This window comes from Acipenser ruthenus, chromosome 12, assembly GCF_902713425.1.
Source record: "Acipenser ruthenus chromosome 12, fAciRut3.2 maternal haplotype, whole genome shotgun sequence".
Classification (NCBI taxonomy): domain Eukaryota; kingdom Metazoa; phylum Chordata; class Actinopteri; order Acipenseriformes; family Acipenseridae; genus Acipenser; species Acipenser ruthenus.
In genome coordinates this window covers 7,113,645-7,135,007 of record NC_081200.1, presented here as the reverse complement: position 1 = coordinate 7,135,007, position 21,363 = coordinate 7,113,645, and the positions used below count along the sequence as shown (strand labels likewise).

Here is a 21,363-nt window from a genome sequence, read left to right as displayed (position 1 = left end):
TGGCTTTCAACACGAGTGAATCACAGCACATTTATTTGCTGCTCTAAGTTGCTTCAGTGCATCAGTTCTTGTACACTGGGAATTCAAATTAATAAGAAATAGGCTCACCCACTTTACACTGTCTTCTGTCACAGATGTCTTCTGTGTCTAAACCCGGCTATGAATATTTAGTCTCCTTCCCCTTGTAAGTAAAAGTGTAAAGTCTTGAAGCGCAGGCCCCTCTCTGTCTGTCACAAAAACAAGAAGTTGAAGCAGAGGCTGACAGCAACATGTTGGCTGTTTAATACTGCATTTGCTGTGGAAGTGGGTGATTTGATTGCTACTGGGGCTGGTTGTACTTGTGTCCTTGAACGCAAAAGTTAACGGTCTTGGCAACAAAAGCCTGTTTCTGAGCTTCGTAAAGTTGTCTGCAGCTGCATTGCAACACAAAGGACAGCATTGTCACTTTAATTAGCGGCTCCAGCCTCATGCCCTGGAGATTCACCTGATTTCATGCAAGGAGGTAGGTTTCAAACATTGTTAGCAATGTATTTGATGTGTGTTTGTGCATTTACATTTTAAAATTGTGAATGCTATCTTATATCTACAAATAATGTTTGTAATGCTTTGCCTCAAGCTACTTTCCAGCTTCTTTTCCTATTTTAGTAACTGCCTTTTGCACCATTGAATATGCTATGAAAACTGATACTCTCCATTATTAGATTAGAAATGTACAGTATGGTTTGCACTGTCAAACCTGTTTCAGAACCACAAGGTCTTTAGTGACAGGTGAGACTTTTTTATACAGTCAGCACTCGGATATCCATTACCCAGATACACGTCACTCGCGTTTTACCGCCCTTGTATTAAGAATAAAATCAATCCTAATTTTTTATATATATTACACAGTTACACAGCGTTTCCTCCAGTTTCACCTGACGAAAATGCAGCCAAAACAAAGCAAATGAGACAAGCTAGGGTAATGTTTAATGATTAACTGTTACAGTTTTAGATACTGTGGTGTTTTTTGTTTTTTTTTGTGCATTTTCATTTGCAAGTGACCTGTGACATTAGGGCCCCATCGAGCACTATATTCTGCAATTTTGAATACTGACTTTGGATACTGTTTTAATTCTGGAAACTGTGTTGCATACTGCTACAATACGTACCGGATTTAAAAGTATGTACTATATTACAGTTAACGTGTTTTACTGTCATGTAGGTTCTGCACTGCGCCTTTCCCATGTGTAACCCTGCAAATGAGGACTGAAGCTCATTGATGTTCAATGCAGGAGTTATTATGTGGGGTGTTTGGTGCAGCTTCAGCCTTATCCGAGACTGTGGTGATGTCAATACGTTTGTCTTGGTTATTTTGCCAGGCCATTTTTCCATAATATGATGCCAAGAACAAAACCTGATTCTCCAGATCTAAGAATGTCCTCTGCTTTTAATGTAGCATCCAAGCACTCCGATCAGAGGTTCTCAACCGTTTTGAATCAAGCTCCAAATTGGAATTTTTGTTTTAGTTGGAAAGCAAAGATAAATCTGATTTCCAAGTAACTTTCTTCATATTTCGAAACTTTTCTTTTTTTTTTTTTGTTTTTGAAGACAATGAAGCACCTCCATGGTGGCTTTTTTCAAGCACCACAAACCGATCCATTTTATGTACATTTTATGAGTGTGTTTTGCAGTAGAGACCTAACATGTAGTGGAGATATGAACAAGAACAGCAGCAGCGATACTTGAACATATGTGTGACTGTCCAGTACTTACACCAGTGCTTGCTGCTGATCTCCTGTCTCCCCTGCTTCCAGAGCTAACTGTTGCCCTTGAGAGCTAATTCAATAAATTGGCAAGAATAAAGAGGTAGGTGTGAAAGTAAAAACCAATTCAGAGAGCTTACTATCTCACACACCTATGACTCTTGTAAATGAGTTGCAATAGGGATTGAAGAAATGTCACTAAAGATTTGTAATAATGTGAAAACCTTTTGCAAAAGGCGGTTATAAACATCTTAACTTTCCATACTTATTTTGTGTAGAGCAGTGAAACATTTGATGTCCTATAAAGCTACCTATTATGTCAAGTTTATTGCCATTTTAAAAGCATTGTGACCCACACACTTACTAAAGGTTCCCGTTACTATCCTGCATCTGTTATCCTTCTGGGGATCTTCGGTTTTCTTTTCGTCAACAACAACAGAGATGCAGCACAGCGTAAGAAGAAAGTCTGGCTCTCATTAAATGCAATGGCTGTTTATTTGCCAGTCAATTGCCATGGTGTAAGCAGGCAACCAAATCTCCCTCAACTTCCTGATCTGCCTTGTGGATATTCCTAAAAAGGCTTGCTGGGTTTGTTTGGTATGGGTGGGAGGGCGTAAAAAAAAAGCATTGCTTTCATCTAAGAAGGAAATAAACTAAGAACTATTTTACTATAGAATTAGAGACCATGTGACTATTGTAATGCACCTCATTGGACCAAACTGGAAACAGCATCATGAATGCTTTTATTTTCCAATCTTACTGGTGCTGTTGAAGGCACTAGTATGATGCAGACGAATGCTATTTCAGCATGATGAGAGGGCTGCTGTTGCAATTGAAAACAGCAGTAGCCCAAAGACTGAAAGAAAGTCTGTTAGAAATTTCCAGCTGTTGAATCAGCATGCAATAGTCAACCATTGATCATTCTGCTGACGCTTACAAATCAGTCTGTGGCTTTTTAAATTATAAATTATAATTAAAACACACATACACAAAAAGCTGACAGATATTAAACAACATTTGTGGGAATTATAGTGGGGGAGAAAGTGAACATGTAATTGTCCTGTTTACTATAATTAACAGCCTAATTATCTGAAACGAATGATATAATTGCATACATTGACATATCAGGGGGCCGCATACATTTTCTTTATTAAATGCTTTCATATATTGGCAGTCATAATTGTGTTTACTTTAGACCCTGGCCTTCCTGAGTAGCTCAAGATGTGTACGTTTTAGAAGAGAATGGGGTTTCCTTCCAGTCTGGCTTCTGAACCGGTGTCACAATGTCTTTCTTTTCTTCAGTGTTTCACATAGTAAAGTCATTGCAAAGTGGGATGAAGCAAAATTACTGTAGTAAAGTTTTATAAGGGCTAGCTTACCTTTTATGATGTGCTTTTACAACCATTAAACAAAAATACATTGCATGTAGAGTAATATCATCATTATTTAATCCTCAGCGCTGCCTTGACTTTGTGGGTCCACATGGAGTTTACACTTCACCTAATCTGGCTAGCATAGCTAATTGCAGAGAATTGCTTATGTATTGTTCCATTATTATTGCAGTCCCCCCAGTATTATCGCTTACAAAAGCATCCTTTACCAGAAGTGCTTACTGTATGAAAGCCCCCTTTTATATACTGTTATATACATAATATAATGTTATGGAAACCAAGGTATATAAATACATATAACCTAAGGTTGCTAGGTGTGTGCAAAGTTGATAACATTCATACACAAACACCTTTATCACTAAGTGAGTTATTTTAGTTTTGCCTTTACTCGTAGGATCAGTTCCACATCCTATAGCAGAACATTACTCACACTTCTTAGTATATTGCATACATGCAGCCTTTATGTACCACCTTGTGCAAATTCAAAAAGGGAAGAAAGCAATCAAAAACCCTTTTCACTGTTTCTGATGTACTCTGGAGTGTGCGTGTGTGTGTATATACAGTGCTCCAGATAAGGTTTGGGAGTAACTTGCCCTCTAATTAACACTGAGAGAGTAAAATGTAATGCAACATTACCTAGAAATACTGTACAATCTTTAATGGTAATGGGGTAGCCATTTTAACTGCAATGTTACTTTGAACTCCTGTACAATCACGCGTGTGTTCTACAAGGTTCTTTATCGGCTCAGCGCATCTTTTTCGAGGTATCACACTGACTCTGCAAATTAATTACGTTACTTATATTTTAACATTGAATTCTTGAACATGTTAAAACTTCAATAGAAAGCCATACAGATACGTAAAATAAGGAAATGCATTAACAAGTTATAAAACAATTAAGTATTATAGACACCTTTTTTAACGGTTGCCTCTGAAGATGGTTCCAGTTGGATTTGTTGCTGGACTGGGGTGTTTTAATTTTTCTTATTCTTACTGAGATTGACAGCAAAGACAGCAGGGCTACTCCAGAGATTGGATAATGTTTGTTGGGTTGTTTTTTTCTTGTGTACAGTTTCATAGCACAGGTATACTGAAGACATTGTATTCTGGGAAATGTAGTTGTTAGTGGAAGTTTTAGGGTAGGTGGGAGGGGAGGCAGACAAGCTGTGCAGCAAAATTGCTATGCGTATTTTTACAAGTTTAAATTTAGTGAGTATTTCAGATTGTTTTAATGCATAAAAATGGCAGGTATGCAGCTTATCTGGACCACTTTAATATGGGGTGTGTGTTTGTTTGTGTGTGTGTGTATAAATATATATATATATATATATATATATATATATATATATATATATATATATATATATATATATATAAATAAATAAATTTGGGTTGGTACAGGGTTTAAAAGGCTTGGTGTTCACATTGTTTCATATTAAAACAGCAATCCTTTATTTCTGAAATTACCATTTGGCTAACAGAATCTATATTTTTATAAAACCAGAAAAGGACAAACTGATTATAGTTTTGTTTTGAAGCTGTGGGGTTTGCTGTACTATACTTCTTGTATCTTAAAATTAGCAGATGTGTTCTCTGCCACCCCTATAATCACTGGGTCAAATATAATGTAAAATAGACCACCCACTTTCACAGCACTCCAGAAAGAATCTATTTCTAAAATGCTTTCTCAGCCATGAAAGAGTTCAGTTTTCAGAATACTATGCAGTTTTAACATCATTGATTCCTGTGTAAAATTTGGTTTCTGTTAACTTGTTTTTCTATCCCGGGCTTTTCTTTTATCCCAGGGAAGCACAGTAGACAATTCGTCATCAATACAGTGGAGGGTAATAATTTAGCTGCTTCCTTCTACGGTCACAAAGTCTTGGCAGGATTCAGGAGAGCGTGGAAAAATATGTTCATTTATAACTTCATAAACATTCAGATGTCATTCGAGTTGAGCTTCTCTGGCAGAAATTGGATGAAAAGTGTTTTCAAATTCCAAAGCAGCATATTGAGTTCCTGAAGTTGGTATGCTGAGAGTAGCGTCCCCCCTTTATAAGCTGAAACTAAATGAGTACTTTTAATGGTCAGTCTTACATCCACATCCTTTATAAGTGTGCTTATGTCTGTGAAAATAATTGTATACTAAAGGGTGATTGAGCATTAATTGCCTGTTGCGTGCAAAACAATCTCCATTGTAGTTCTCTTCAGCTTAGCATTTTTCTTTTTTTTTTTTAATTAGTACTTGGCAATTATTTATTGATTTTGATTTATTTATTTATTTTTCTCTCAATTTCGGATATCCAATTATTATTTAAGCTCGGCTCCCTGCTACCACCCCTGTGCTGACTCGAGTGGCGAAGACGAACACGCACTGTCCTCCGAAGCGTGTGCCGTCAGCCGGCCGCTTCTTTACACACTGCAGATTCACCATGCAGCCACCTCTGAGCTACGGCGTATAGCTCCGGGCAGCTTACAGGCAAGTCTGCAGGCACCCGGCCAGACTACAGGGGTCGCTGGTACACGGTGAACCAAGGACACCCTGACCACCCATGGGGCAGTGTTTGCCCAATTGTGCGCCACCCCCTAGGGTGGACTCAAACCGGCGGCGTCCAGGCTAGAGGGTGCATCCTGCACTCCACGCGGAGTGCCTTTACCAGAGCATTTTTCTTTTTTAAGAAAAAAATCATGTAAAGGTTTTAAAGTAGTCCATAAGTCTCTTTTTTGTTTTCAGTCTCCTCAGGCTTTATTAGTTCATTTTATTACTGCTTCTGAACTGGGATTGCAAATTGTTTCTGCTTGCAGTGCTGTTTTTTGCTTTCCTCCTGGCTTTTATTTTTTTTCCTTACACAGCACTCATGAACTTACTTGCTACAGTATACTCTTAATTGGACATCTCCCATTGTTTCTGTACCAGAGGCAAATTCTAATTATTTTAACATGTCCCACTTTAGTATCGGGCCAACAGACCTGCTGTAATTGAATTATATCCATTTATTGTTACATATAAAATAGAAACCATAGAGGGTACTCTCAAGAAGTGTTATTTGGATATCGGAAACGCAATTCTTCTGTGAGTGGCAGGTGCTGTGCTCTTTCCTTTACTAAAAACGCTTCAGTTTCATCTCTGGTTTCAGAATCTGTTCAGAGAGCATTTGAGGTTTTTAAGACAGTGGCTGTATTTGCATATCTGACTCCCCAAAGTTAAGGTAAAGACAGCGAGCCCAGGCTTATATGAGCAATGGGACCTTTACACTCAGAATAGCGTGTTGCTTAGGACTGGGATGTCAAGTGGGCAGCATCAGCATTGCAACTATACCTTCTGATCTTGAAGATGGATGTTGGTGGTGGTGTCAATAACAAATATATATATTTTCACCCAAGCTAAAAGTTATGAGGTAGCTGTGTTATCATTATTTGTGGTCTTGTAGTAATTTAGTGTATTTATACATATTTTGCAAGTGAACGATGTTATTGTTGTATAGATTATCATTTGTTGTTGCAGGAGATGTATATGATGTTTGTGCTATCTGTCTGGATGAATATGAAGAAGGAGACAAGCTGAGAGAGCTACCTTGCTCCCATGGTAAGTGCATTTCACACCCTGCCTTTAACAAGGCAAGGACACATTCCTATACAATGCTATGAGTGCTGTCCGCATGTGGCACTGACTTCTCCAACTAGCACACCTAGAGAGAACATCATATATAAATATATGTATTTACTTCATTCTGTTTTAATAAGTATTTATATTACTGACTAGGAGTCCCAACTCCCAAAGATGAATGATGTGGGAACAGGGACCAGTAGTAATATTTATAATATTCATTGGTAACTTGTGACTTGCGCTTGTTAGTTTGTTCAAACCCACACCTTCATGTTCACATCGCAGAAAGCACTGATCATCTTTGCAAAATATATATATTTTTTTAAAATATTCCATTTATATATGATTTTTACAAACGCAGCATTATTAATCCACTGAACCCGTTTCTACTTAATTGCAAGACAGTCTAAAATAGCAAGTTACTGCAGTAAATTGTAAGCAACTGAAATTAACACCAGGGGTTATGTGGATGATGGACACCCCAGAGGCAGCAAAACCAAGCTTCCCCAGGGTAAGACGTATGAGAGTATTTCTGTAACTTGCACAAGAAACTCCAACTTAGATGCTGAATAATTACCCTTCCCTGGACTAATTGGCTGACCGTGTCACAGAGTAAATGAACCAAGACTGCTGAAAGAGGCTCTTACTAGTTTCCTGAGTTCAGTTTCTCCTTTTCTAGAAGTAATCGTTCAGACTTCGACTATTTCATTCACTTTAAATGAACACTCTGTCATTCGTATGTGTGAAAGCAGTAGAACAAAAGGTTCCTTTAAACTCAGTTTAGCATTACGGTACTTTTAAGAATTGTTACATTTTTTTTTTAAATTCCTTTCTTTCACAAGGGACTTGGAAATAAAATGATGCGTCATTTGTATATCCATACTGTTTTTTTTTTTTTTTTGCAACATGAGAGGTATTGTATTTCAGATATTATTGTTTTTATGCTTTGTGCATATATACTGTATTTTCATCTATTTATAGTATGTAGTTGCATGGCAGTTTCAGCCATTCCATGCTGCTCGCTTAATTTAAACCTGGAATAAGTAAAATCAGCTAAGCAATTTTCATCACTGAAAGTAGTTCAAACCCAAGCAGCAGTCTTACCTTGCTGATGCCTGGCTGTCCTAAACAAATTGCCCATGTGTACTTTGTTTTGGCACAATGTGTAATCATAATAATTTTGCAATTGTGTGTTTTGTTTTTCTTTGTTTTGTTTTTTCTCTTAGCTTACCATTGCAAATGTGTTGACCCCTGGCTGACTAAAACTAAGAAAACCTGCCCTGTTTGCAAGCAGAAGGTGGTGCCTTCACAGGGAGATTCGGACTCGGACACCAACGAGGCAGACAGCAGTCACGAGGAGAACGACGACGTTTCAGAAAGCACGCCTCTGCTGAGATCTCTCGCCTCCACCAGCGCTCACTCGTTTGGCACCATGTCTGAATCTGGGTCCCGCCAGGAAGTGCTGGAGTCCTCGGAGTACGAGGATGACGACGATCCTGAGATCGACAGCAGCGAGGCCGAGGAGGAAGTGAGCGTGGAGACTGTTGTTGTTCAGCTGCAGCAGAGTCACCGTGATGGCGACACAGCCACCAAAACCCACACCAATGCTTGATTCTGCTGCTGTCCTCCACAACAAATTCTTCTTCATACTAAATTGTGTCGTGGTTTCAAGATGTTATTTCCATTTATTTTTTTTTTGTTATTGTGTACATGACCATCCTTCATGTCGGTGACACTAGATTACTCAATTGAAAAGCAGCACTTCCTGAATGAGGTGGTAGGAAATGATCTAGTAGGTGTTAGCGGTTGCATTTAGTGTACCAAAGAAAAAGATCATGTTAATTTTTTTACAAGGGTCTCATTGCATATCTATATGTCATGTTAAAAGTATGGCCAAAGAATGTCGTTCAGTTATTCAACATATTCTGCATTGACACTTGACACTGCAGTGAGAAAGTTTTGTTGATTATCGTATCCACTGTGAAAAAAAGTGCATTTTGCATACTTCTGAATAGCCCCATATATCTGCACTCAGAAGACACACACAGCCCATTTATACTGTTATTAATATCAAGAGCTAATGTTTAAGTGTATATAATGTATAGATAAAAGTACAAATCTGTTACTTACATATTTGTATGCCACTGTATCAGGTCATGAAATTAAGTAGTACTAAAATAATTGCAATCATGTAATGTGTACATAATCTGCAGCAGTATCATTTATACATAACAAACTTTTTTTCATACTATACTATGTGTGTATATATATATAAATAAACCTGATGGATTTTCATTAGGTCTTCCTTAACAGGGGATTCTGTAATGTAAATGGAGGAGGAGGTCTTGTGGACTTGTGCTGTATCAATGTCTAGCACATCACCCTTAATAATTATATGGATTAAAATAAGGTTTGCTTTTTGAAGTTAATAACACACACAATGCACAAACTATAGATAATAAAAGACCTCTCATATTGCCTTTGTTTTTTTAAACTGTCAAGATAATAGACCAAGTTCCTTGTTATGAGGCACCTTGTAATTGTAAGTATGATTCAAGGGAAAAAAAAAATTCAAGAGCATCCTGGCAAAACTTTTGCAACAGATAAATTCATTATTCAGCTCACTTGATGTAGTTTTCAATGACATTAAGTAAATTAATAAGACATGTGCCTGCATGAAAATGATGACAAAATCAAACTGATGGCAAATTGCATGTATTCATAACATGGTTGTCTTGTGGCATATGGCAGGAAATCCTAAAATTGAAGGATGCAGACTGTATTTTCTTTGTAGTATGTGTATATTTATACTTTACTTTTAACCCTAAATTATTAAATGTGCACCATGATTGTCTTCATCAGGACACAAGTGTACTCCTCACATAAGCAATTGAATGCAGTTAATATCTTAACTATCAAAACGTATCAAAATGCAATTGTATTGATTTTTTTCTATTTCTTTTCTACAGCTTTGTAGTTTCAATAGGATGTTGCAATACCATCGCAAAATGCAGGTATTTCAGAGTTGCAGCCCCATATGCATCATCTTATACAATGTGCATTGCACCATCAGAACATCTTAAGTCTGTGAAGGGGGGTGAGGAGTAGTGTTCGGACTTACACATTGCAGATGGGGGCTCTTCCAATCAATAAATAGTATGTGGTCAACACTTAATTATCAATGTTATACTTGTATTACTGTAATTCAGGTGGGGCGTAGGCAAATCTGTATGAAAACTTACACTGGTCCTTAGTAACTTTTCCCTGGAAAGTGATGTGCACATCTCAGTTTCTTACTTTTATTAAATAAATACTTTCAGAGGCATTCTTAAAATAGCAGTATGTAATATGATTCTCTTTATTCAAGCAACAGGAAATAATGCAGACAAAGTACACTTCAAGCTGCAGCATAGTGAAGCTTTGAGGCCTTTACAGAATACTGTAAAATATTGAGCGTGAAATCCATTATAAATACAGAAATTAGGGGTTTATGGATTATGTAAAGAGACTTAAAACAGCATTACAATACCCTGCTGGTTTTATTGCTTTAAGGAATAGCAATGTCTAGGGTGAGACATTAGCTGCCCATTTAACACACCAATTGCTCTATAACTACCTTTCCATTTCTGAATAGATTGCCATTAACATGATATCTGTTTTGGCAGCTATTATAGCAGAAACACATTTTAGGGGTAAAAATCAAAGAATACCCCACTAAGTGATAATGGATTGGTAGTAAATTGATAACAGTTGGGGTGAGTGTGGTGCATAAACAATAATGGTAAACATGTATATTAATACGGCACCAAAAATTGTTGAATTTAAGATTTAGAATGGGAAGGTAATTAATAAAAGAAACAAGAACACACCCACAGCTCTTCTGGTTGGAATAAATTTATTTCATCTGTCTGTAAACAAGGTGGTTTATCAATCTATGGCATTTTGTTTAAATGCATATTAAAATCAGATGAGTTAGACTGTATCCCAATATAAGAAAAAAAGTGCAGGGAAAGATATGAACGCAAGTCAGCAACAAGATTATTATTTTTGTTTGTTTGTTTTTTAATCTGTACATATTCCACAAGGCCTGAACATTTCAAGCATATGCTAAAATGTCCCTAAGGAGGTGCCATTTGACTGACTCCTTGCTGGGCAGCAGTTAAAATCCATCTCACAATAGCAACAGATCATACCTCTACAACATTATGGCACAGGATACACAGACTTCGTATAAAGATTTTCACAAGACAACCAAGTTTGCTTATTCCAACCAATACCATCTCCAATTTAGTGTACACAGAACTTAAACTTCAGTTTGTTTTTTTTTTTCTTTTTAAATTGGACATACATTTAGTACCGTGCTTCAACAGGCAGTTTGATACCACATCTTTCAGTCGATGACTAGAGCACAAGGCAATTTATTCCAGTTTTCCTGCAGCATGGGCTTACAGGGTCAAGAGTGATCAATTTGCTTTAAGTGTTTTGCAACAAATGGGTAATGTCAAATGAGGAGACTGCCATCCCCAACTCACACACTGGTGTTTGTGCAGTTTTTTACCACTTTAGGTCATCAGACAATGGATTACAATAGTGTATCTCCCGTATGTAGTTGAAACTGGCAGTTGTCCTTTACAACAATGTAGATCAGTTTTGTAAAATCCCAAGCTGCAACTAAAATTGGTCCTATGAAAAAATTGAAACTGGACACACTCCAGGTGGTTCTGTTGGGATATTTACTGTCCAAAATGGCAGTCTTTTTAAAAAAAGAAAAAAAAAAGTGAAATACATGTTACAGGAGCTGGCAAACAATACTTAAGTGCTTGAGCTATTGTAACGATGGAATGTCCATGGAGATTATAAAGTCAAGGATGTGATGAAGAGGTCATGGGAGGAAATGCCACCTGCAGTTTTACCATTGCACTCGAAATAATCAGACACGTTGCAAGACTATGTCCAAGTGCAACAGCAAAAAGCATACATGCAGGACTCTGCAACTCTAAAACAGATGTCAGCTGCAATATTAAAAGTTAAGAAAGGTATAGTGGTTAATAATGGAGGAAAGCATGCCTCCTTGTGTAACATTGGCGTGTCTCCTTTGGGTTCAAGCATGTCAAGGGAAATACAAAGGAGAAGGGGGGGGTGGGGGAGAGAGAGGAGTCAAACAAGCCAAGATATGCATGAACCTCTCTCCCAGACAAGCTCTAGAAAAGGAAGACTAATTGAGATAAGTTTCTGCTCAAAGTGCATCGATCAATTCAAGATTGTACTACTAAAATTTAGTTGTTCTTCATTTTTGCCAGCAGTTCTCTATGTTAACACTAAGCAAAGCCCAGATTTAACATTGGCCCACTTTTTTTTGTGTTTTTGTTTTTTAGTTTTTTTTTGGTTTTTTTTGTGTGCAATGTTAAAATGTATAACATGCTTATTCATTACCTATGTTGCAACAATGGTGCCAGAATGGGATTTGGTACATAGTGTTAAAGTATATAAATAAACATGGAAGGGGAAAAGCATCAAAGGACATCAGAAAACAAAAGGGTGTAAAAAGAAAAAAAAAAAAAAAAAAAAAAAAGAAGCAACTACCAACTAGTCTGGTAGCACTGCCAACGCAACTGGGTGGTGATGAGAATGAGTTGCTAGGTGGATGGGGTGAAGCTGCTTAATATCCAGACTTCCTCAGGTAATCAGCCATGGTATATGCTTTCTGGTTGAGTTGCCCTCCATGGATACCTTCCTTTCCCATGACTAAAACCAATGCTGGAGTACAAGGGAACAAAAATAAATAAAATGAATGAATGAATGAACATAATTGAAAAAAACCAAAACACCTTTCCCCACCAACACAGGAATAACAAAAGGAGACATAGGTTCTTATACCCCACAACCTTTCATTGCTATTAATTTTTCCAAGACGTTAATGTGACAACTTAAATGGGAAATTTTAATAGCAATATATTTTTTTTCCTTAATTTTTTTTTTCTTTTAACTACATAACAATGAGCTGCCTGTAAACTAAAACCCAGAATCCCTCAAGTATTTTGCCATTGAGTATGCCTTCTTATTCAATCCGCCTCCATGGACCCCTTCTTTTCCCATTACAAGAACCAAGACTGAAAGAAAAGAACAGGAAAGGGAAGTTCAGAAACATGTGACAGAAGTTAGGAAGAAAGCATTCAGATTGGAGAAATAGTCAAATAACATAATAAGAATTAAGTGTATAGAGGGTGGTCAGGCAGTTAGTTGGGTTTTACAGGTGACAAGGCATACTGTAAACTTGTGTTAGCACAGAAGAATGTTGAAATTGAAAATCAGGAGAAAGTTACAAATTTAAGCAGGTTAGATAGAACTTACCCATTCTCTATTCAAGATAAACATTCAAGAATTTAGTCATCAGGCATAACTTAATTTACATTTGAAAAAATAGTTGTTTCCCACCCCAGCTTATTTAAATTTTCAAATATATGTAAAACCCAGCAGGTAAATTTGTTAGTTCTAAATGTGAACAAACAAAAAAAAAAAAAAGTCCAAGTTCAATTTTAAGTCAAGATTTATTCCTGGTACCAGTGTGCAAATATGAGTCTGTACAGGGTGGAGGGGAAGGGGGTTTGTTATGTTATACCTTCAAAAAGATATGTTAAAGAATATGCATGCAAGTTGTAACTCATCCAAGCAAACTAGAGAGCAGTGTGGAGTAGTGGTTAGGGCTCTGGACTCTTGACCGGAGGGTCGTGGGTTCAATCTCCGGTGGAGGACACTGCTGCTGTACCCTTGAGCAAGGGTACAGCAGAGCAAGTTACTTTACCTAGATTGCTCCAGTAAAAACCCAACTATATAAATGGTTAATTGTATGTAAAAATAATGTAATTAAATGTAAAAAATAACGTGATATCTAGTAACAATTTTAAGTTGCCCTGGATAAGGGCGTCTGCCAATAAATAAATAAATAAATAAATACATTTAAAAAAGATCTTTGGGAATAGGGACCATAAAGGCATTTTGAATCAGCATAGGCCTAAACAGTATTATATATATACTTTTTTTGCATTACAGTGACAAGGAACCTTTAGGCAGATGGTTACTAAACATGGGAATTTGTCTGAACAAATACAATATATACACCTCAGGGATCAATATTTACAATGCCCTTATTTACTGTTTATTAATGACCTCTACAGTTATATTTAATATTCAATATACCATTACCTTACTACATTGCTTTTATACCAATACAATACATTATTATTTAGGTTTTTAATCCAATAAATAAATTACTAACACTAGATTTTGCTTTTCATTAATATTCAATATTTTTTAACCTGAAGGGCCAGTTATGACTGATTGGACCAAACAGACAAAACATTGTAAAAAGCATATTTGCCCATATAGTTCAATTTATATTTAACCAATAGACAAACATATACATCTTTTCAACACCTGCACTTTTGGTTATTTTCTTGTTTTTTGTAACTAGCATGCTGAATTTAGCTTGCATCAGTCTTAATACAATATGCCTGTCGTTATGGCTTGGCTGCCAAGAGAAGTTCCCTTCACCTGGGTTCAGGATTCAAAGGTCTGAAGTGCCACACCTGCTTTACAAGGTTTAGGATTCTCAGTCTAACACCCTTACACAATACTATAATACACTTTAGAGTTTAGTTAAAATAAGGAGGTTACTTTCTCTTAATATTTAGTAAAAAAAAAAAGTTATGCGAGGTATAATTACCTGAAATTGTACTGCAATAGCTTTGCCAAAAAACTAAAATGAAACACTGCAAAAAGCTTGCAATACTTATTTTTAACATAGGGTTACAAAACGCAGGGATGCCACTGCGCCAACCTGATTTAATATCTAGTTTATGTTTTTCGTCACTTGTACAATGAATACATTGTGACTCTTCTTTCAGACCACAGTTCTCACATGTGTAAAGCACTGAAACTAAGACTCTGACGAAGCAAGAAACTTAGTTTCTAAGGCAGAAAAAAAAATAGAAGCACCCACATTTTTGCATTTAAAAAGACCAAAGTTTAAATTGTAGAAATTACCTTTGCCAGCTTTGCCTACAGAAACGTTGTATGTTGGCTCTCCACCTTGACTCTTTGTCCTGATATCCATTGTCCAGTCACCTTCAACATGAAGGCTATCTCTGATCACAGAGCACTTCTTTGCACCCAAGGTCATGCCACAGGTGAAGAAACCCTCCCGGTCCTTGCCCACAAGCACATCTATTTCTGAAGGCTTAAAAAAAGTTGGGTGAATGACAACATTTTTTAGCGATGACACTGAATTTGTTCATGTTATGTTGCCATAAGGCAAGTTGATCATAAGTAGCAATTAATTATTTTGTATGCTTATGTTAAAAAAAGGCATTTTTTTAAATGGTTTCCTAATAACCCTTAACATGTTAATATAATTGTTAATTGTTTATTGTTGTATTCAAAACTATAGTCCGCTGGTTAACATGTTAAGAGGCCCTGACTTTTTATCCTGGCAGTTTCACTTTTCGCGTTCTTTATCAAGAAAAACTGGGAGCATTCTTTTCATAAAATCAGTTGTCAGAAATGATTAGGTTACAATCTAACATTACCATCATAAACTTGAAAAAGTTAGCTAGCCTTTTTTTTTATAAATAGCGACTTTGTATTTAAATAAATAGTAACTGAGGATTCAATAAAATAAAAAAAACACACACACCAACAGAAAAAAAAAAATGCAGCTGTCACGTTTTGCATCTGCAATCTGGATATCAAGCCATAGTTTAAACTGTCCTCTCATTTCCAATTCCGGTTTTGTGTTTTGGCAACAGCGTAATTATTACTAAAGTGTAACTATTGATAGCTTCGGGGAAAGGCTGCGGTTTAGTATGTTTATTTTAACAAGTGAATATGTAGGAAGGCGTCGCCCTGAAGCAGAACTGCACAATCATGGCCGGCCCAACCATTCCTCGGATAGAAATGTGTTTTTTTAAATAATTTCAACAGAGGGCATGAAAAACGCAGACAGCCCTACACTCTTAAAACAAAACCTATTCTTATACGCACTGCAATCCGCGTGTGCGTGCGTGGGGGGGGGGGGGGGGATATAAAATAAAATGCCAACGTTAAATATTTAGTCAAATGTATAATCGCTGATATTCCATATATATTGAAGTGGAGTTCGTTTTAAATGTGCACATGTAAGCGACCACTTCGATCCCCGCAATGACTGAACGACGAAATAAAAGCAGGGATTAGCCAAAATGTTAATTTAAAAACCCCAAAATTTTGGCAGGTCTTTAACGTCAACAACTTTAATAAAACCAAAACATGGGACATTCTACCTCATCGGTGCCGTTTGATATGAGAGATTTTTCTTAATGTATACACTTAATTATATTAATAACAATCCTAGTAGCAACGTCTGGGTAACTGCAGTGGATCTCTCTTTGTGGTTATTATATAGCTAGCTACATAAAACACATTTCTGTCCTACAAAATGGAGGAGTGCCGGTATATGTTTATCAAATCTAATGCCGAGATTGCTACCATCTCAATCTTTGCTTTACAACCGCATTCATAGGCGATCAATGCCACAAAAAAACCTGCATAGTTGAATGCAATGCGGTTAGTTGCATTGCAGGAACCGAGTGATCAAAATGAATAAACCCAACTAGGGAAGGCGCCATCTTGGGAAACATGAAGGTGGCGGCAGCGAGGCCGGAATTCACCAAGTGAACTACGTAAATTACAGACCGCAAAACCGCAAAAACCTCTAAAATCTGAGCAAGCTACGTCAGGAAATTGGCGTAATGTAGTCTCCAAATCTGGATGGCAGGCCTGATTTTATCCTGTTTTCCCTCATTTTTTTTTTTTTTTTTTTTTTCACACCCGCATTGCCGGTAGCGGGGGTTTGTATTAATACAAGCAGGATTTACCAACTTGATTCCACGGTCTACTCCCCTTATTCCATTATCACCCCAATCATTCTGCATAAAGGAACCGATTTTTGATTTGATAGAAATAAAACATAACAGAATTCAATTCAGGAAAGGGGCCCCAGTCGTTGCTTCCATATCAGCCCTTTCTTGACTCGCTTAAATTGCCACTTATTACTAAATAAAACAATTTAATGGATTCTCAATTATTCCTACATTTACAATCCTACGCTTTTTTTCAGTAACAGGCCGCCTTCTCCATAAAACATTAATTTCCAGGCATCTTATGCCTTTCTGTTCTGCTTCCAATACTTCAATATGATAATTTAAGATATATTTTTATTTTCTTACCGTTATGCCGAGAAAAGTACCACCGGCTGATGCTGCCCAGACGTATTTGGCGTCCGTGTACCCTACAATGGCGGAGTCCTGGCAGCTGCCATCCGCCATCAGGTTATCCACGTAGCTCTGCCAGGACATATTTTCGTCTTTTGTTAAAATGTACAATTTATTCAAAAGCTTAAATAGGGTTGCGTTCGGTTTAGTTGCTGTAGTGTTATTTTTTCAAATGTTGTTTAGTCTCCAGCTGAACCTACAGCTCCGTCACGTCCCCGCTTTAATCTCTGCTCGGACAGGAAAGAGAAGCCTAGGAAATCGGGCTGCTCCTGGGTGTAGTCCCTGCCAGATCCCTCCGCTTGGAAGCAATGCGGTTCAAGTCGACAATACATTACATAGCCCCGGCGGAATGATAAAAGGGTACAACTTCACCCTCTTGTTGCTAGACCAGACACAGTCAAGAGCACATGGTTTTTTTTATGGGGTCTTTACAGACAAGTCTAACATCCATATTTTATTCTTATTCTTGGATTATTACATTAAAAAATGTCCACTTCGGAAATGCACAACCCATTTAGGTGCCACACACTAAAATAAACGAGAATAATGTTCTACAAATGTTCAATTTAAAAATCATGTATACTTTTTTTTATAAATTGGACAGTTGAGTTGTAAGAAGTACAGCAGAATGCTTATCAGAATTGGGTACATTGCTGCAGATATTGTATTACTGAAGTGAATGGATGTTTCACTGCATGTGGTGCACTTAAACTACCTCAAATCATTGCTTCATTCATTTTAACAGGCACACAAACTGTATCTCCCCTCCTTGAAACCATGCCATTTTTTGTTGCACCGTTAACTTGGCTACATGCTGTTGTACTGCCACTACATGCAGCAGTAGGAGGTTATAGTATAGCACAGTCTGCCCCACAATAAAGCACCTATATATAAATGTGTGCTCAACATAACAAACTGAAAGCTATATCCTTTTAAAAAGGACACACATTTGGATGGTACGGTATTTTAAGATAACATTGTGTTACATTGTGATAACAACTTAGAAATATATATATATATATATATATATATATATATATATATATATATATATATATATATATATATATATATATATATATATATATATATTAAAAACGGTATAATTAAACATTGAACTAATTGTAACGTCCATCCATTTGCCACTAGAAAGCTGAGATCATTGTGTCCTACAACAACTGACGACCACTGGTATTGAAGGCAAACTGCTCTGGAGAAGAGGGTGTCTATACAGTCTGCAACAACAGAAGGTTTTAAAGATAATAGAGATACTGTGTGCTCCAGCTGCTGATAGCAGCAGGCTTGACCTGTCAGAAAGGGTATTATGCTGAACCTGGAATGGCGGGACTTCAGAAAAGAGAACTGGAGTTGAAAACATTTACTAGCCAAAAAAAGGCTCCACGACAATAACGTTTACTGTTTTGACATCTCGAATTACCATTCCTCGCCATTTCAAATTAAGGAAAGAGGTAATAATAATAATAATAATAATAATAATAATAATAATAATAATAATAATAATAATAATACAAAAACTTTGATGATTATGTCTCATCGACCCTTTACCTCAAAACAAAGACCAGATGGCAATTTAGCCAGCATCAATTTTAAAAGCAACGTGGCATTTATAGGTTAACGCTTATGGAACATGTTCCAATGATTTCTATTTACTTTTCTGTCTCTTTATTGAATCATTTTCTATTTACATCACAGCTAAGACTGCCACTTAAACATGCACTATATTGATTGTGCCAAATTTACAAAGAAGTATATTCAACGATCTTTGACAAAGCTTTTATCTTAATTGCCTTTGCCTCGCTGAGCAGCCAGGTCTTTTCTGTTTGTGTCTCTTGCGCAGTATATATTAAAAACATCCCAATCATTATATTTAATTTAAAGGTTGGAATCCACTATTATCCACTATAATATTTGTATCCTTTATAAAAAAAATATACAAATGTTCAATTTCAATTATTGTACCACTCTACATTCTAATTTTAGATAAGTTCCCTTTGTGCCACACTTTGTAGCAATAGATAATAACAGTTATATCCAGCATTTCTTCAGTAAAAATGCACATAACCGAGTCTCCAGCCATAACAATGGCAACCCAAGGACTTTCCGTGCTCAGCCTTTTCACTCCAACCTCGCCAGAGCCTTTCTGAAAAATGGGAGAGCCCGTTTCACTCTGCTATGGGACTTTTGTAAAGAGCGAATTGAATTGCATTAAGAGAGGCTGCCAGGTTAGACTTCCTCACACATTCAACAAAACGTCTTATTTTAGCAAGCCTACTCTGAAGATGCTAAGTTATAATCATGTCAGGTGTGCTGGTGTGTCACTGAGATACATATTCCTAGTGTAGTGGTAAAAGGGGGCATCTCAATGTTCAACACTAAAAAATAATTACAGTGTCTAATTATTTGCATGTTTACAAGAAAACATGAAAACTGGTACTAAAACAAAAACAATCAAATGTCGAGCTTCCTGTCCCAGCAGGCATGTCTAGTTTGAAAATATGAATATATACATTTCAATGAATGATACATTCTGATACGGTTACTGCCTTCTTTCATTGTAATATTCAAACAATGACCGATCACACGCTGCTTATTATTTAAGCGCTTGGGTAGTACAGGGTGTCTTATCATGTATAATAGAGTACTATAAATACATTTTGAGTTATGAATTTCTGTGGGTCCCCTTGTGTTCTGGCTGAATTCAGCAGCAGTAGTAGAGTTTGAAGCTGACTTTTGGAGCATGTTCATTTGGCTCACATAGTGGGATGGATATAATAAAAAATAAATTGTTATATGGCTAGATTCAATCAAACTGTCCATTGTGGTATATAAATTATTTTTGCAGTGTTTGTTTAGTGGTTTTGATTGAATACACCTCTCAGTGGAAAGCAGGTTTAAGGGGAAAAGGCTTTTGGGGTATGAACATTGAACAAATGATAAAAACAGTTAGCTATTTTGATCAATAAAAAAAATAAAAAATGAGTGAACAATTAAAGTATTAAGAGGCTATCCTGAAGTTATAGCGCACAGAACCTCAAATTATTTGGTGCAGTTTGTCAACCTGTATAGAAAGCTTACCATGGTCATTTTGCCATGGTCATTTTGCAGTTTTACCATACTTTCCTATGATTATACTATGTACTTGCCATGTTTTTAACATGCATTACCTCATTGTACTTTAACATGCTTGCCTATGCCTTACCATTCTTTCACTGTGTTTTACTACAATTTGCTATGCTTTAACCATGGTAAACTATTAGGGACAAAAATAATGCGTTCTGTACTTTCTCCCAAAATTCGATACCGAATATCTCAGGATCTTATCTTCTTTGTTCACACCCTCGTTCTATGGTCGTTGCTGTGGTGCTGCTAAACCTTTGTTAAAGAGATAAAACAGTGTTAAAAAGCATTCGAAAGGCTGGACCCTGACTCATCAAATACAGGGTCTACAGGATGCATTGCATTGGAACCACATGGAATGAGCTATTGACCACAACAACTCGAAAATACAGGATAACATCCTGGGCAGAGAATATTTTAGACACCATACACATAGGCTTTGCATGAATTATTCATCTACACTAGCATTCCCAGATGTGTAACAGCCTGCGTAATTCTAGACTCCCAGCTCCACACATGCATTCTTACTTATACTCTTGATAGGTATCTTTTACAAAGGTTACATGGATCACTCTGTAAATACATGCATGAAATCACACCTAGAATCAGTGCAATAACTCACACGATTGCCATTGCCATCCCTTATTATCTATGGTGTTCAGATCATTTTGATTTTGTTCTAGGTTATAATTATACCTTTACACCCATTCTCCTGCCATTTCAACCTGCTATTTATAATTTGTTGTCCTAATAATTGAATATAGTTGAATTATCACTTCTCTAATCATCACTACTTAAAAGCAAGCCTAATGGTATAATATATGAACATCTGATTAAGTTCAAAATACAGATTCAATGGGAAATATCAATTTTTTGTACTGTCAAAAATTAGAGCCAGTGTATTTATACATTGTTTTCCCATTGGTGGTGATGCTGCAGTTTTGTTCCGAATTTCTTCAGGGTACTGCACTGGCATTATGTAAGAGCTGTCTCATGTAACTTGAAAAGCATGACATGCAATCACAACACAATTCCTCCATCAGTGACAAATAAACTCTTTATTTGTTATGTGGATGATTTCAACCATTCTAGCTGTCTCAGTAATGAATATGCAATGAAGTTAAAAAATACAGAATCAATGGAACATATCTAGTTTTTGTACTGTCAAAAATAAATGT

At 36.7% G+C, this 21,363-nt stretch overlaps 2 protein-coding genes across 4 annotated transcripts in view; one reads left to right on the top strand and one right to left on the bottom strand.

Moving 5' to 3' along the window:
- The window catches only part of LOC117416648 (E3 ubiquitin-protein ligase RNF13-like), a 40,007-nt gene extending 27,692 nt beyond the window's left edge, over positions 1 to 12,315 (top strand). For both annotated transcript variants that reach the window (XM_059034455.1, XM_034027943.3), the window contains 2 exons: positions 6,639 to 6,719; positions 7,967 to 12,315. In XM_059034455.1, coding sequence (XP_058890438.1) covers positions 6,639 to 6,719; positions 7,967 to 8,352 — 467 coding nt within the window. In that variant the 3' untranslated portion in view covers positions 8,353 to 12,315. The remainder of the gene's footprint in view (positions 1 to 6,638; positions 6,720 to 7,966) is intronic.
- On the bottom strand, positions 10,619 to 17,353 carry LOC117416649 (profilin-2-like). Of its 2 annotated transcripts, none has more exons than XM_034027945.3 (3): positions 17,003 to 17,344; positions 14,784 to 14,976; positions 10,619 to 12,497 (listed from the first exon to the last, which is right to left on the bottom strand). In XM_034027945.3, exons 1-3 carry the CDS (start codon positions 17,129 to 17,131, stop codon positions 12,400 to 12,402), a joined length of 420 nt encoding a protein of 139 aa, XP_033883836.1. In that variant the 5' UTR covers positions 17,132 to 17,344; the 3' UTR covers positions 10,619 to 12,399. The 2 variants fall into 2 exon arrangements, with proteins under 2 accessions (XP_033883836.1, XP_033883837.1); XM_034027946.3 differs by lacking the exon at positions 10,619 to 12,497 and adding an exon at positions 12,504 to 12,850 and having other exon boundaries at positions 17,003 to 17,353.
- Between the last annotated feature and the right edge of the window lie 4,010 nt (positions 17,354 to 21,363).